The sequence below is a fragment of the Rutilus rutilus genome, assembly GCF_951802725.1.
Source record: "Rutilus rutilus genome assembly, chromosome: 17".
Lineage (NCBI taxonomy): Eukaryota > Metazoa > Chordata > Actinopteri > Cypriniformes > Leuciscidae > Rutilus > Rutilus rutilus.
In genome coordinates, this window is record NC_140230.1 from 7,126,067 (window position 1) to 7,143,266 (window position 17,200).

Here is a 17,200-nt window from a genome sequence, read left to right on the forward strand (position 1 = left end):
GAAATCCCCATAAAACATGGACACCCAATGTGTGTGTGTGTGTGTCTGTCTGTGTGTGTGCTTAATGGCCACTAATTACATTTAGTCTAATGTGTTTGTGATTTATGTCCTTACCACTACACACACACCCAAAGTCTAATTAGCAAGTGATATATGCCTTCATAAAAACATAAACATGTTCCACCACACACACACACACACACACACACACACACACACACACACACACACACACACACACACACACACACACACACACACACGTTTGTTTCAATACATCAGTGAGGACATTGCATAGACTTCCATTGATTTTAAATTAGATTAATGATATCTTCTATGGCCTAACCCAACCGTTAGTTGCAAAAAAAGAAAACGTGCAAAAACATGTATAAAGACTATAAGCCTTATAACCCACAGTAAAATGTCCTCACTAGTCGGTTTTTCGTAATATTTTACTATATAAATTAGGACATTTGGCCCTCACAAGTATAGCCAATGCTGTACACATGTTGGGTTTTCATGTTTTATGGGGACTTTCCATAGACATAATGATTTTTAAGTTGTACAGACTGTACATTCTTCCCCCATACCCTAACCTTACCCATAAATCTTCCCATCACAGAAAATGCCCTAGGGTTACATAATGTAAACCCCAACCGGGGTTGAAGGGGTCACATCAAGACGCTGTGTCATGGTGTTGCTGCTATGGAAACGCCTTCAGGCGTGACTAGTGTCTGAAGCACATGTAGAACACGCCGATCTTGATTGGCTGACGGCAATAGTATGACGTCACATGGAGCGCATGTGCGTATTAAAGGGCACCTGCATTAGACGTTATGCGCACGCATGTCCAAGGCATAGCAGCGCAACACAGCATCCCGTTCCCTTAGGGAATCAGGGTTAATGTTACGTTTGTTTTTATTAACAGGGTTAATGTTACGTTCACACGTAACCCTAAGACGTTCAAGGAACTCAACACTGCATCATGGTGTTGATGCTATTGGAACATAATCCCAACTACTGCTACAGCTACCTGCTACAACTAGGCTATGAACTGTGTACAATCATAGTGAGCTAGGTATAACAACTCTACGGCCAAGCCCAGAATTAGACACAGGTAGACCAAGTCCAGAGAGGAGGACAGGCACCTGCCTATAGCTCAGGAGCAGAGCTGTCTAAGGCAATCCACCAACACAGTCACCACTATGTCCCAGTAATATGCTTATTCATAGACTAAACAGCAGAGGAATCCGGAGTGCAAACTCTACAGAGCTCACTAACCCTAACCCTAACCCTAACCCTAACCTGTCATGCACAGCTTACAGATGCGCTTTAGGCCTACAGGTGGTAGAGAGAGCGGTCACCTGATTCTAGTGATAGCCCTGCTCAGATCTCCATCACAGCCATCCCATCAATAGTTGCTATGTTTACTGCTTAATACCTCCAGTCAACCACAAATAAAGGGGTCGCATCATCTCACAATGACCACTCCATCTGAAAAGTGGTTGTTTCACAGCAGAACAGCTAAAGAGTGAAGGGGTCACATCATCTCACTGCGACCACTAATTTAGTAAGCTTCTTCCTCAGCAGTTTACTAATAAACCTCCAGAAATAGAGGGAGAGCAACCAAAAATGAAGGGGTCACATCATCTCACCACAACTGCTCCTTCAGTAAGCTGCTGCCTTAGCAGGGAGGCCCATGTGCAATCCCTCGATTGAAGCCGCCACACTGCCTCATCAGCACAGGGCCTGTACCACGAGGTGCAGACATTTCACTCTCATCTCTCAAGAAAAGAGACAAGCGAGAGTGGCGCTCCTTCATCACAGTGAGTGGATTTTGCTGCCTTAAGAGCCGAACGCACTAGCTCCATTCCCATAGGCATGGAGGGAGCCTTCAAAGAGGATGCAGTGCCAGGGGAGACGTAGCTCACAAGCAACTCTTCAACCCGGTGCAAATCTAATTCCTCAGAACTAGACACGCCACATAATATGCTCTGAGCCATGTTGGCCACAGTGGCCACAGAGCAGGCTTCCTAAGCCAGCATGAGAGCAATGGGTTTAATAAATCTCCATCTTGTGTTGTAAGTATTTGCAAAGCAAGCTTCCAAATAAAAAAAAGAGACTTGCCCCCCAAAAAAAGTGGCTATCAGGAGAATAAAAAAAAAGAGAGTACTCTTGTCAGACTGCTCCCCCAGCTCCTCCTACAATCCACCGTATCAATCCCATATTGTTGCCTTGGCAGCAACGAGACTCAAACTGCGAAGTGCAGATGCTTGACTCTCATCTCTCAAGAGAGAGTCAAGCATAAGTGGAGCTTCCCACAGCGAGCGTGAGAGCCGAACTCAATCGGTGCAAACACTTGATTCTCATCGCTCTACAGGGGTAGGCAAATTCGGTTCGGCAAGTTCGGTTCAGTCTGGATGAGTCTGGTCCAGAGTTTAGCTCCAGTCCAAGCGGCTCTCAATGACTGAACTTGCCTACCCCTTCTCTTAGAGAACCAAGCAAAAACAGATCTTCCTGCTGCAAATGCATCGCTATGAGTGCATCCAACTCCCTCAAGAGTCAAACGTGCTCCTTGCAGACGCTAGAATCTAACCTTTGAGAGAGAATCAAGCAAGAACAAATATATACAGAACAACAGATATAGAATGAATAAATGAAATGTATTTACATTGAACAAAACAATAATACTAGAATAACTTAAGTTGTTAAAAGTAGAGTCCGTTTTCACCAAACCATAAGAAACCAACTGTAGTGATAATGCAATAAAGAGTTATGTGGTTTGCTGGAAAGTTGAGTCTTTAAAAGTAACTCTTCAATCCAGCTGTTTGGTGATCACCATTTGGTTGTTGGGTTAGCGAACCCGTTTGTTTGACATGCTGCCTCCTTTATGCTGTCCACATCCTATCATTTATATACCCAAGATCATTTAAAGACATACACACACAAAAAAAAGATAAGAGGAAAAAAATGGCTAAGACAACATGTACACCAATTAAAACTCCAAATATAAAAGCACTATAATATATTGAGCAAGTAAAACACATGTCCTGCGTGAGGCCTGGATTGCGTCAACGCCATGACGCAGCGTTGCGTTCCCTAGAAAGGAAACTTTCTGCATTTTTACATTTTCAAAAAACATAATTTATTATCATTTATAAGCAGTTTTAAATCAAAAGTTTAAAAGTTAGTTAAATAGTAAATGTATAACTATACATAAGTTTATTATCACTCTAATTCTATGAGAACAGCGAAGTCCACACCACAGCTATAATGATAACGGCACTGAGGAATGATATCAGAGCAATGTTTCAATCTGATGAATGATAAAAAAACATTGACAGCCAATCAGAATCCATTCAACTTTTAAGAGATTGAACATTGTAAGTAGCAGCGCATGCTTATAATAAACATAACGTTATCGTTTGTTGGTGTGGACGCTAATATAGTTATCGCTATTGTTATCTTTATAGGTATAATAATAGTAATCATCTGTTGGTGTGGATGGTACAATAGTTATCATTATAGCTATAATTACAGTTATCGTTATAATTATTGGTATAGTCATTGTTATAGTAATTGCCCATTGGTGTGGACATTCATTTAGTCATCGTCATAGTTATTATACGTTGATGTGGACGCTATAGTTATCTTTATAGATATTGTTCTTTGTGTGAATTGGCCTTTGCTCTTAAAACATACACACAGAGCATGTAATGTACCAGTGATATATATACAACCAGTGTTCGAATTGTGTCAAAACTCTTGGGGGTTCCACATATTTTCACAGTATTTTTGTGGGTTGACCTCTAGGGGGGTCCGGGGGCATGCTCCCCCGTAAGAAAATTTTGTACATTTTAAAGATAAATTTATTAATCTGGTGCACTTTGAGTCCCCCGAATCTGCTGTTAAAAATAAATAATCCACCCGCCAACCTCCCGAACCTATATGATATTCTCTGATTTAGATATCTGCATCTGATCATCCCATTTCAATTATTCAAATTCTCAGTGTTAAGCATGATAATATGATAAAATATCACACTGAAGTAGGCTGAATTAAAAGTAAGATTTATTTAAAATAAAAGTTCTTCTTTTGTCAAAATTACATTTCCAGTCTAAACAGAGGCTTTACTCCCTTCAAACTTAAATTGTCAATGTTTCATTACATCACTGTTGGAAAACACTCTTTTTTAGCTTTATAAAGGGCATTTCTTTCCCTAGTTTTTACTCTCTATACTCTTTCCCTACTCTCAGGGAACTGAGGTTATGTTAGTAACCGAGTACGTTATTTCGAAAATTGTTTTAATCAGGGCATTTGTCCGGTTAGGCAAGTACAATTCTATTTCACTTGTCCCTTAAAAAACACACGCACGTGTCCCGGACAAGCGTTAATGTCGAAATTCTATTCAGATCAGTAAATTACCAAACAATCATAAAAGAAAGAAATATTATCTTACCGTCATCGTGAGGTATCCACTCGGTTACGAGAATTTTCACTCTCGTGAAAGTGCTTGTCTATAGCACGGAATTTATTTCTCGTACCATTTATTCGCCAAAAATAGTTTTTGCGTTCATATGATACGCACTTTATGGCGTGTAATACGCACGAACTCCACACCCCTAGTCCTACCCAAGGGGTTTGCAGTGCGTATCATTTACACGAAAAAAAACTATTTTTGGCATATAAATGGCACGATAAATAAAATGTATGTTTATAAATTCAACAGTCTGTAAATCTAATTTGAATTACTTTCTAATGGGAACGGCAGCGCAATACTTTGATTAATATATATATATATATTACCTATTAAAATATGTTTCTATTATTTTAGTTTTAATGAAAAACCAATTTTTTTGGGCCTTAAGGGGGGGTCCCTTGATGCTTATGGGGGGTCCCGGACCCCCCCAGCCCCCCCTCAATTCGAACACTGTATACAACCCAGAACTGCATCCAGAGAGATTGTTATCATCAGTACTGCTGACCAAAGTGAACTACTAAACACACCGCAAATGTACTGTTGTGGAGAAAACCCACACACAAACACACACACATATTATCTGAGTTACACCACAGAAGCATTACAAAGTGAACTGCTCATAATAGCACTTCCCAGAGGAGAGCGAGGCCACGACACACACATAAACACAAACACACTCCTCACTAATATGATGCTTCATTTGCACAAAAGACAGAGGGGAATGAAGAGACAGAGACAAAAGCCCCTTTTCACACAGTGCATTGATCCTGTGTGAACGCAAACACGTCCCGGATTGATGCTGGGATCGATGCCGGGATGGGTACCTAGTAACATTGCCGGGATCAGTCCCGGAACACGCCCTGTGTGAACAAAAGCCAGGACCAATTCTGTAAGGGGTGTGTCGTAGTGATGACGCACGTGCCATCGCACGGGCCTTTCTACAACCTATGCTACAGCATTTGGGGAACGAGCCACTCTGCAAATCCAGTGGCGCTACTGGGGAGTATGGACTCGTCTTCGTGTAGAGATGACGAAGAGGAGTTATCAGCAGAACTGACATCTGACAGGAGTTATCACATCCTGACGTCACGTGTCTTTACGGGATCTTTATGTGTGTGAGCGCACTGACAGATTCCGGAAAATCACTGACAGTGTGAATGAACTAAAATCAAATGATCCCGGGACAAATCCCGGGACACATTATCCATGTATTTTCTGGAATCTCTGTGTGAAAGGGGCAAAAGGGGAGGGACAGGAAAAAGCAAGGATGAAAGGAAAAGATGCAAGTTGTATAACGTCTGTCTTAGGCTGCCTTCAGTTATTGCCCGTGGTCTTTTCTTTCTCTCCTGAAATTAAACCAGTGTTTGTGCTTCAGTGATGCACAGAAAGGGCCATCTGTCACCCCCAGCCATCAATACGGCAGAGATAGCCTATATTCCAATATAAAATCTGATAAACTATAGGACCAATATCACATATATAATTTAATATCACATATATTTTGAGTTGGCGTGCATAATAGGACAGAGATGAAGACAAAAACATGCAAATTCAAAAGGAAATAAACAAGAAAAGAATAGGAGGACAGGGACAGAGTTTGAGAAATGACTAGAACATGTAACAACAGGGGGAAGAGACCAAAGAAAAAGAAGAAAGTATGTAAGTATCCATACAAAGACTGTCAGAGGGAAGGACTGACAGCAGAAGGGGGCGGGGGGCGGGGGGCGGGATAGAGAAGATTGTTGGAGTGATCTTCATCGAAAGGTCAGCCTGGTGTCACGCTGGTAATAGGATTAATTACTGCATTTGCACCCCACCAACCCTGAATCCCATTGTGATTACTCTCCAATCCCGTTCTGTGACAAACAGCCACCCTCAGGCTCTGCTCTGCACCATGTTTACATTTTATTGCTATATTTCTGAGAGTCTGCAGCTTGAAAAGGTGTGGGGAATAATCCAAATAATCTCCATGGCTACATACAGCTCGTCATAATCCAGATGGCACACACTCTCTCTGAGAGAAGACGAGTCTTGCTATGTGTCCAGGACACACACACATACTCAGAGATGGCAGATCATGAAAGGGGATCAAACACTGCAAGACCCCTGTCATGCCCTCTACACACACACACACACACACACACACACACACAGAGAGAGAGAGAGAAAGGACTTACCCCTGGCAGGGTTTTCTGTTCATGAAGAGCACTTTGTGCTTTAACGGCTGACTCCCGTGCACAATACGTCAGAAAGGCACATCCTAAAACAGAAAGACAGACTGTTACTATTTATTGACAGTTTATATTTGCAATGTTTTTTTTTTATAAATAAACATCATTTTCATTCATGAAATTATTACATTTTGAAATATATTAAATAATAATAATAATATTATTATTATTGCTGTTGTTGTTGTCATCAATCATATTAATATATTATTAATTATATTAATTTATTATAAGCAATGACCTTCATTTTAAATTGAAATTCAGTTTCGAATCAACTTTTTATTTCATCCTGTACTTTTTATAGAATCATAAATATTCAGCATCATTACACATGAGGAGTGACAGAAATGTAATTTCACACTCATTACATTTTCCCAGTGAGCCTTCTGGGATAGCTTACCACACACACACACACACACACACACACACACACACACACGCATGCACACACACACATGCACACACACACACAAAGCTACAAAGAAAGCAGGCAGCAGCAGCTTATGCCTCCATTTCTCTGATTGAAAACTTGACGTATAGAGTAGAGTAGTAGAGTATATAAGCACATGCAAACACTTCTTTAGAACTGTGTGTGTGAGTATTCTGGCAAACCCTATACATTACACAGTATCCGAAATCCTTGTCTCTGTGGGGACATGTGATGTTTTTTGATTTTTTGAGTAATTTTTTTTGCATTTTTGACATTTTTATTACTTACTGTTTTTTTTTATAAATGTCTTTTTATTAAATGTTTGTTTTAAGTACTTCATCTTAAACTAAATGTAACGGTACACAACTGAGGGTTCGGTACAGCAGAGGGGAGAAAACTAAAACTAAAATTGCTTTTTTTTATTATTACAGTGGTTTAATGAACAAATTGTGTCTCTGTCTTTAAATGAATTCAGTTATAATTAAAAGTTTCTTAAGGATAAAAAAATTATCTCTGCTAATGCTTTAAACTATATAGTCATGTCAAGTCAAGTCATGTCACCTTTATTTATAAAGTGCTTTTTACAATAAAGATTGTTTTAAAGCAGCTTTACAGTGATAACAGGAAAATAATGCAACAAAGTTAGTTTCTGCTGTACAGCAGCGCTAAAATATCTTCTATCTATATAGGGAGCCCTTACTTGCACATTACTATAATATTAAAGGTTAACAACAGAGCCCAAACTATTAGCCTAAATTTATTTTTAGATATAATAATCAAAACTCAAATAACAAACTGTAAACTGCATTGCATTAACTTCTAAATGTAATTGTAAAATTATGTTTTTACTTATTTTACTTATTTTTTTTTATATTTTATTGAAATATTTTAAACATACTAAATAATCAAGACATCACTAACAGGTTAAGTAAAATATAAAGAATATGTAGGCTAATATAGTGCTTAGCGAAAGAGTTCATTTCTCTAGCTGACTAAGCTGTGGACACTGAATGACTTGCCTGAGGTAAATGTGACATTGTTTACAAGCTGTTTGACTGATCTCTTTCCGCCGTTAAACACTGATTGAGCGATTACACGAGATATAACACGTTTCAGTAGTTACTGTATCTTTCAACATATCTTCAGATGTTCATTAATGTTTATTGAGATGATCGCGTTCACTCGCGCACCACGCGCGCTGCTGCTTAAACTGAAGCGCCATAGTGATCCATCACATTGATGACGGCACATTAAAGGGACGATATGTAAGATTTTTGTAATAAAATATCCAAAAATTACTTGCACAGAGTGATATATTTCCTGCAGTTGTGTATTTATGTACAATATGTGTACAATATCCCAAAAGTTCCCAAAGATTTTTAAATTTCAGAGAAATTCCAATTTTAAATAATGGCTTGTCAATGACGTAGCGGCACGCTCACGCTGTTGTTGCTTCGTTCAAACATTATGGACCAAGGAGAGCAGACTTTGGGACAAAAGGAGAAATAAAACGGGGATCAATATCAGCGTGGCGTTTTCGAGATGCCGAGAGCTCCACGTCCGCGACTAACTTCGACTTGACAGAGCTTCACGAGTCACGACTTGACAGGGATGCCGCTTTTGCATGTACTTTATTAGACAGGTGAGCAAATGTACATAAAACAAATCAATATTATATAGCTCAACATGATGAAATGTTAGAATATTCTAATTTTGATCTAGCTTACTGCTAGTCTCATACAGATAAACTAACACATTATAACTTTCAACACACTCAAATGCAGTTTGGTGTGATAGTGTAGACCAAGTGAAACAGTGCTGCGTTACCTCACAAGTTTCATTCGTCTAATAAACTGACCTGTGTGAGTATTAGCACTTGCTGGTAGTTCGGTAGAATGAAATGTCCTCATTCCTTTATATCCGCGGGAGACGCGTGTGGTGCTGATATGTCTCTTATTAGCTCGTCATCAACCTACGCCTTTGTTATTGTAAGATTTTAGTGACCCCTAGCGGTGAAAGAAATTACACATTGTAGCTTTAAAGAGCATCAAACCAGAGCCCGTCTACGGAGAGCCTGGTCACTCCCTATTAAGTCCTATTGTACCAAATTTTGGTTGTAGTTCCACCAGAGTTTCACTGGGGGGCGATCACCCATGAGTGCAAAATGAATGGGAGTCTATGGAGCTAGACGGCTAAATTTGTCTCTTTCACCCGATTGCCGTTGAGAAATCTCAGATTTGATTGTAGGTTTTGCAAGTTCAACATGGGTTAACTTATAGGTCGAAAGTTGAATGAACGAGTACTTATGTCCTTTCGATTTCTTACAGGTTGAGTTGTTGTTGCCCATAGCACGCTAGCTTTCTGCTAATGAACGCTGATTGGTCAGTGAGGGACTGATTACGACCAGAGATACCGCTTGATGGCATCGTGGCATCCGAAGCGGGACCAGAAACAAACAAAACAAAAACTCGTCTAGCACGTGTATTTACCTGCGTCAGCTGTGTTGTCGATGCCTCGAGAGAAAAGAAAGTGCAGAGCGCGAAAGCACCAAAGTGACTGAAGGATTGCCTTAAAGCAGTATCTCTGGTCGTACGATGTGTATGACGTCATTGACATTTTAAAAGACTTTTTAAAGCAAATAAGTGACTCAAAAAAATCGAACACCCAGCAATGTGTCATTTCTTTGCATCTCCTTTCGAATACAACATTCAAATTACTAGACAAAAAATTATATCCTGAGAAAAGTGGATTTTGAGGGGAATAGCTCCATAGACCTCCATCCATTCTGCACTCGTCCTGTGAGCGCCCTCATATGGAACCAGAGTGGAACTGCAACCAGTTCAGAAGCCGGAAGTTTACTGAGAGTGGAAGTTCTCCCCTTATTAGACATTCTCTGGTCAAACCGGTATTGTTTGAATTTCGTGATAAAATGGACATAATTTGAAAAATGACACTGTTTGCGATTATTGGTGGTTAATGGTAATGGTGGTTAATGGTAGCTACAATGCTGTATTCGTCTCACATAAGACACGAAAATTCGCGGTTACACACCTAATTAGGCTACTATTTAATCAAATGTCAAGTAGGAAATTTCTTTTTGTGACATAAGTTAAAGTGAGGTCAACTGGGCAAGGCACGTTCAGTGCGCCATGAGAGTATCCCGATACGTACCATGGGCGGTGTATCGCAGTTTTTCAGTTTGGTGTGAATATCGTTACAACACTAATATATCATGCTGATGGGTTGACCCAACATGACCGCCTCTGCTTCAATCCCTCCCACACCTGCTCCGAGAGATCAGAGGTTAAATCTCAGCTGAACATTGTGTTTATTACTGAATTTATCATTATAGATAGTCATAGATGCCTCATTAGCGGCTGTTTGGGCTGTTCCTACGTAAGCCGCCCATGACTTTGCATTTTCCATTAAACAGAAAAGTCGAATTTTTAACGAATACCTCAGCTCAGCTTCCATATAATGAAATTGAATGGCGACTACAGGGTGTTTAAAGGGATACTTCACCTCTGGGAAGATGCATGTGTATTTAAAATAGGTCATTTAAGTAGAAGAAATGTGAAGAAATTTTTGAAGACTGAGAAAAGCCAGAAAATGAATTTTTGGCTTATGTGGATGAAAGACAACAACTCCCAGAATGCACTTGCTTCGCTGTCTTAGGAGGCCACGCCTACCGGTAAGAGTGCGCAGTTTAAAACAACAAAGCTAGCCTACGTGATGAGTTTGCGAGGGATTTAGAGATAGCCCAAAATGTCCGGGATTCGGCTTTTGCGTTCTACAGTCGCCATTCATTCATCATGTTTACTGTGGCGAGCAGGACGAGGCTGACGGCCGCGGGAGAACAGCGCGAGGCCGGTGGCATGATTACTGAGACGCGCCGGGTCTCCCATTTCTCACGGAGGAGCGGGAATTTTTCTTAGCAATGGTAAAACGCACATCAACCGATCACTTGTTCAGCGTTCATGTAAACACTACATTCAAATTCACCAATCGGAATGAATTCAGTTAGATTGAAACAAAAGGTGTGCATGTAAACAAGGAATAGCGACCGCAGAAAGCAAAAGCTGAATCCCGTACATTTTGAACGATCTCGCCCGCCGGACAAGTCCGGGAAAAGGAGGATGGTTACTTACTCAGCTTTCTCCTACTATTCAGCTTTCTCCACAGAACAAGAGCCTGCTAGCTTAGCTTCCAAAGAAAGACGGCTGACACTGTGTACATTCTGTGAGTGAGATCCCACCCTGTATGGGCGGGCTGAAAACATGCGGAACAACGCCATCTACTGGCTGTATTCTTTAGCCTCTGGCCAGAAAATCCTCCGATGACGCAAAATGACGATTTTTGCGTCATCGGAGGATTTTTTCCAGACAAAAAATACATAAATCTCTTGTCTCAGGGGGATATGAGGGTGGAAAGCATGGTAATTCTAAAATACTACAGGTTTTCTACTAATACAAAGCTTAATGCTAAATCCTGAAGTAACCCTTTAAGCTCCAAAATGCTAAATAAGAAACACACAAAGCATTTTAGCACCAAAACTAGCTCTTAAATCTGCGAAACGTTAGGAGTCAAGAGGGCGGGGTGGCGGAGGGATGCAGAAAACTGTTGAGGTAACAAGGTGAGTCGGCTCTGGCTGTGTATACCTCCTCTCGAGCTGATTAGATAGACCGTTTGAATGTGCTCCTCCCGAACTCTGTTTATAAAACATTTGTCGCTTGAATTCTGCAATCTCTTGAGATGCAGACATGTAAGAGGCTGACAATTAGCTGAACATATACTAGTTTAATAAGTGACACTTAGCCTACATTTTAAAACCTTTATTTGAATATGGTAACATATTTATTTCAAAATCTTAATTTGAATATGGCAACAAGATACCTAGTTACAAGATACAAGATCACTGACAGAGACTCCTCCCCCATCAGCCAATCACTGTGAGCACAGTTAGTAAGCGTGCTGACATCATCCATAGCAACAGGGTCAACCCCGGCCTTACTCTTAGCTTAAGACTTCTCTCTATTCTTTAGTAAAAGTTGGTCTCAGCAGCTTTGGGAATAGGTTTTAAGAGAAAACTCTTAACGAAGATCTTTTACTGCCATTGAGGAGAACTCTTAGTGGTAAGATAAAATGTTTTGTAAATACGGCCTCAGTAGTCCATTTGACTTGTGCGCTATATTTCATGTTAAGTCATATGATGCGTGAAGAACAGACTTAAATCTGTATGACATTTCTCTTCACTGGAGCATAAAAGAAGATATGTGGAGAGTTTTTTTTGTTTTTTTTTTGGTTTGGTTACCAATATTCTTCAGAATATTTTATTTTATGTTTCACAGAAGAAAGAAAGTCATAGGTTTGAAATGATGAAATGAGGAAAGAATTAACTATTTTCTTTCAAAGTCATTATTAAAAAAATGACCAAATGTCATTTGAATCCTATTTTTTTTATGTGCTCTGCGACCAAATATCACTAACATCAAACCTATTGCAACACATCTAATGCCACCACAAAGAATTTCAATTAACTACTTAAATCATCATATTACTTCAGGACTTGGACTATAGTGCATGAGTTATGAATGATTATCACTTTTTGTCCTACTGCTGCTTTAATGGCACTAATTAGAAAATAAATCACCTTTTGTGTTCCAAGGAGAAAAATAAATGATGCAGGTTTGAGGGTGAGTAAATGATGACACATTTTTCATGTTTGGGTGAACTATCCCTTTAAGGTATTTCTTTGTTTATCACCTCAGCGGCTTAAACCACTGAGAAATCCACATGATTAAATCCCGGTCAAGCCCCCAAACATGGGTTCATTCAACCCTGGAAGACATGAGTGTAAGCAAACACCCAGAACAGAGTTAAACAGCAGAGTGGAAACCTAATATTCAACCGCAGGTTCATAAAGATGACAACAGAGAGATGGTGAGAGAGCTTTCCTGGTATACTGTCCCTTTTTATAGTAAGAACTCATGCTGTGCTGTGCACTGTCACGCTTGAAGCTCCTGCAGGCGTGTGCTGCTCCTGTCCCTAGCATCACACCAGCCCATGACGAAAACACAGGCAAATCACTGATATACAGACAAGTATATTGTACAAGAAAATGCCCTGTTTGTTGCCCTCCCTGTTTGCAGGTGATGATTTTATTACAAACACTTCAGAAGCTCGAGTCAAACGAGCATGCACATGAGCACTACTGTAAAGAGAGGGTTAAATAACACTGTTTATTTAAATACACACCACACGTGTGAGTCGTGACTGGGTACGTTCAGCCCCCGTCCCCTCCACACAGCGCTGAAGCCTGAAACTCGTGCCCGTCTCCTTACCTTTGTGCATGCCCGTGTACTTGTCCTTGATCACAGTCAGCTCGTAGATCTTGCCGAACTGCTCAAAGATGGGCTTCAGGTCCTTCTCCTCCAGATTGCGTGGGATTTGCCCGATGAAGAGTTTGATGGCGTCGGGCTCCTTCATTGGGTCGATGATGCGGAGAAAGTCAGAGGCACTGCCTGGGTCAGGACGCGAGATGAACGTGCAGAGAGTGAGCGACAGAGAGAGAGAGAGAGAGAGAGAGTATGGAGGTGTGGATGGTGCCTGTGGAGGCGGGGTGTGATCAAAACACAATGAATGGATGAATGGATCCTCACTTTAAGCATCACTTTAGCTTCATTATGTTATAGAGTAATACTTTAAAATATATGTATGTTATATGTAAATGCATTCGGCATTATGAGTGTACAAAAACAATACTTTTTTATCAAAATATTCATCAATGCTCATTTATAATTACACTGTTGTTATCTGTTTTTGGATATGCTAAAAATGATCATTAACCAAGAATAATAAATGCTGTAGGGTTTATTGTTAAATCATGTTTACCATTGTAACTAATTGTTAACATATAAGCCTGCAACCTTAACCTAAAGAGTTACCAATACTGATTGTAAAAATAAGTGGTAAATACCCCACAAATATGATCGTTTAAAATGGCCTCAGTATGACCTAATGTAGCAAGGTTGATTCAGTCATTTTAAATAATATAGCTTGTTTGATAATGCCAATTTTAGGTTACCAGGCATCTTAATTTATTACTATAGAGCTGTTGTTTATTAGCCTCCCTGCTTTATGTATAGCTAAAATAGAGGCATTCAAATTGAAAGCCAACCGAGTATTTCATAAATAAATTAACAAAAAAGAACAAATCATGCGTTCGAATAGTTCTAAATGCTGAACAATAACGAGAGCTCTTTCGCTTGTCGATACAGTGATTATACAGAAACAATTATGGAATCGTAACGTATTTAATAAAAGATTCCCAGAATGATGGCAGATCATCTGCTCTTTAATTTCCACAGACAGCGATACAGATATAGAGTGCACGAGCGCATCCTTTGTTTAGGCAGCGGGGGCTGTGAAGCTCTTTGTCCGTCACCGTTAACCGGCAACAGACCGTATTTACACAAGAGGAAACACACACATACACACACTGATAAAAACTAAAAACAGCTCACCTAGAATGGTTTATTATCAAAACCTCTGTAAATCCCCGCGCTTGTCGTTCTGTATCTCCAGAGGTCCGCGCGTGACTGTTGCTCACGCTCGCTGTCACTCACACACTATTTCATTTGTAAATCACAGTTTCGGTCAGTATCTCTGCTATGATGTGCTATTATTAGTATTGTGTAAGCTATAAAATAACGCAATTGAAAGATTCATCCAAAGCACCTCTGTTGCTCCCCGTATCTCATCTGCGCGGTTTACTATGTGTTTGTTCTCGTTTCCACATCTCTAATTAAGATGTGACGTCACACGCCGGTGTCTCCCTCTCACGAGCTGTTGACAAGTTCGTGATGAAGCAGGCAGGGATCGTCTGCAACTTACACTTCTGCTAGCAAAAACAAACAAACCAGAGGACACCATTTCAATCAATATAATTTGAAAAGATATTGTTTAAGATAAAGTCTCACATAAACAGCCGTTCCTTCTCAATTAAATAGCGATTTTAATGTGCTTGACAAAACTGCCTGGAGTGGTGCAGGGATGATGTATTTTTGTAGGCCAAAACCGGAAACGAGTGAGAATTTTAGCACATTTAGTAGGCTAGCCTACACTATGACTTGTAGTTTTTGGGGTTACTGAAAAACATTGCCTGAAAATTATGTAACATTATAGGCTACGTACAGTAGCCTATACATTTAAAGAATAGCTACATAGGCCTACTTTACAGATCAAGTCTGCATGAAACAGAAGTTACTATAGTCTTTTTCTTCCCTATTGTGACATAGCCTATATTGAGTGAAATGGCTTTTTGAACAAGAACAAATGTAGGGCCGGACCTGATTTTGTCCATCGGGAATTGATTGGATGGTTGTGGTTTGCTATTGGTTGATCTGATGTGAGTGACAGGTTTCCACGCCCTCATGCCAGTAAACACATCATCAAAGAGAAGTTATTTTGATTAAAGATTGCACATGGATTTAAAAAAAAAAAAAAAAAATGATGATGTGCACCGATAAATCATAATAAACACTGCAATTATCCTTACAAATAAATAAGAATCATCAATTTTGATTTCATGGTGATTTCCTACTTTTAGGGAAAACCCAAGCACCAAAAATCTTGCACTGGTTTTGGTGTAAACATTAGCTTCTCTTTTTGATGAGATCATGCTATTGGTTGACAGTCCCTGAACCTCCCATTGTTCTAGCCTTGAGCTCTGACCGTGGTGCTGAAGGATTCGTGCGCGCGCTTTACAACTGCTGTCATCCCTGGAGCGTCACGCGCCATTAACTAATGTATAAAGCACATCATATTGGAATTTAATGTTAGAGGAGGATTTATAAAACAGTCCGGGCTATCTAAATGGACGAACAGCGTTTGAAACCCTTGTAAAACACACACAAAAAATCTTTACAATTTGATCAAGCCTTCAGCACCACGGCTAGAGCTCATGATATGCCGAATAACGTAATTAAATCGCATATATAATGTAGAGATAAAAACACACAAAATGCTCAATTGTACAAAGACAATTTATTATTGTTACAGACAGAAGCACTGGATAGAAAAAAAAAAGAAAAAAAGTGGTGGCTTTAGAAGTCAATGTTGTATGTGTTAATTCTGTTCATATCACTTGTCGTAAGCCTCAGTCGTCACGTCATCAATCTATTTTAAGCAATTTAGCTTACAGTCTTTCAGACGTAGATTTAGGGGTTGTTAACTAAACACACATTCTGTATTCTGTCTGGAATGCATCAGATCTCACAGTGTAACTAAAGTGTTTTTGTGTTCCAATGCGCTGCTTTTTTAATTGTTGTACATACAAATGTATTTACGTTCCTTCCTCATCAATCCATACAATTTGCATAGAGAAAATGATTCAAAATGCACAAACAAAAAACTTCACTGTCATTTTTATTTTTGCTAAATTACTTCTAGTTTTTTAATACTCAAGTCCAATTTAAAATTGTACCTTTTACTTTCACTCAAGTAGGCTATATTTTTTACTAGATACTTGGAAAATCTTTACTCAGTATCAATACTGCAAGTGGCTTCAGAAGGCCTTCATTAGCCCCCTGGAGCCGTATGGATTACTTTTATGATAGATGGATGTGCTTTTTTTGGGCTTCAAAATCTCATTGTTCACTCCCATTATAAAGCTTGGAAGAGAAGGATTTAAAAATATATATTACTCAGACTGTGTTTAGCTGAAAGAAGAAAGTCATATACCTTGAGGGTGAGTAAATCATGGGATCATTTTCATTTTTCGGTGAACTATCCCTTTAAGGTGGATGAATTGTTTGTTCTTAATATTATTAATAAGAGATGAAACAATGTAATATCAATTAGTTTTTCACATTGCTTTTGCTGCAGAAACAGGACATTTTAACCCTTGAGTCTCGCTTGGAGCCCCGTGACCTAAATGTGCTTGGTGGGATGAGACAGGTTTCAGAGTGATTTACTGTGAAAAGGTCACCATCTGCCTCTAGTGCCCCCAGATCCAGATCCCCGACCCCTCCTCTTCACACATGCTGTATGGGCATAAAGCCT

At 39.7% G+C, this 17,200-nt stretch overlaps 1 protein-coding gene across 5 annotated transcripts in view; it reads right to left on the bottom strand.

Moving 5' to 3' along the window:
• The window catches only part of celf3b (cugbp, Elav-like family member 3b), a 42,747-nt gene extending 27,798 nt beyond the window's left edge, over window positions 1-14,949 (bottom strand). For 3 of the 5 annotated variants that reach the window (XM_084385176.1, XM_084385173.1, XM_084385175.1), the window contains exons 1-3: window positions 14,662-14,949; window positions 13,480-13,744; window positions 6,658-6,740 (exon numbers count right to left, since the gene is read on the bottom strand). In XM_084385176.1, the coding sequence (XP_084241302.1) occupies window positions 6,658-6,740; window positions 13,480-13,624 (228 nt within the window). In that variant the 5' untranslated portion in view covers window positions 13,625-13,744; window positions 14,662-14,949. The remainder of the gene's footprint in view (window positions 1-6,657; window positions 6,741-13,479; window positions 13,745-14,661) is intronic. The other 2 variants (XM_084385174.1, XM_084385177.1) reach the window with 2 other exon arrangements.
• Window positions 14,950-17,200: the final 2,251 nt, after the last annotated feature.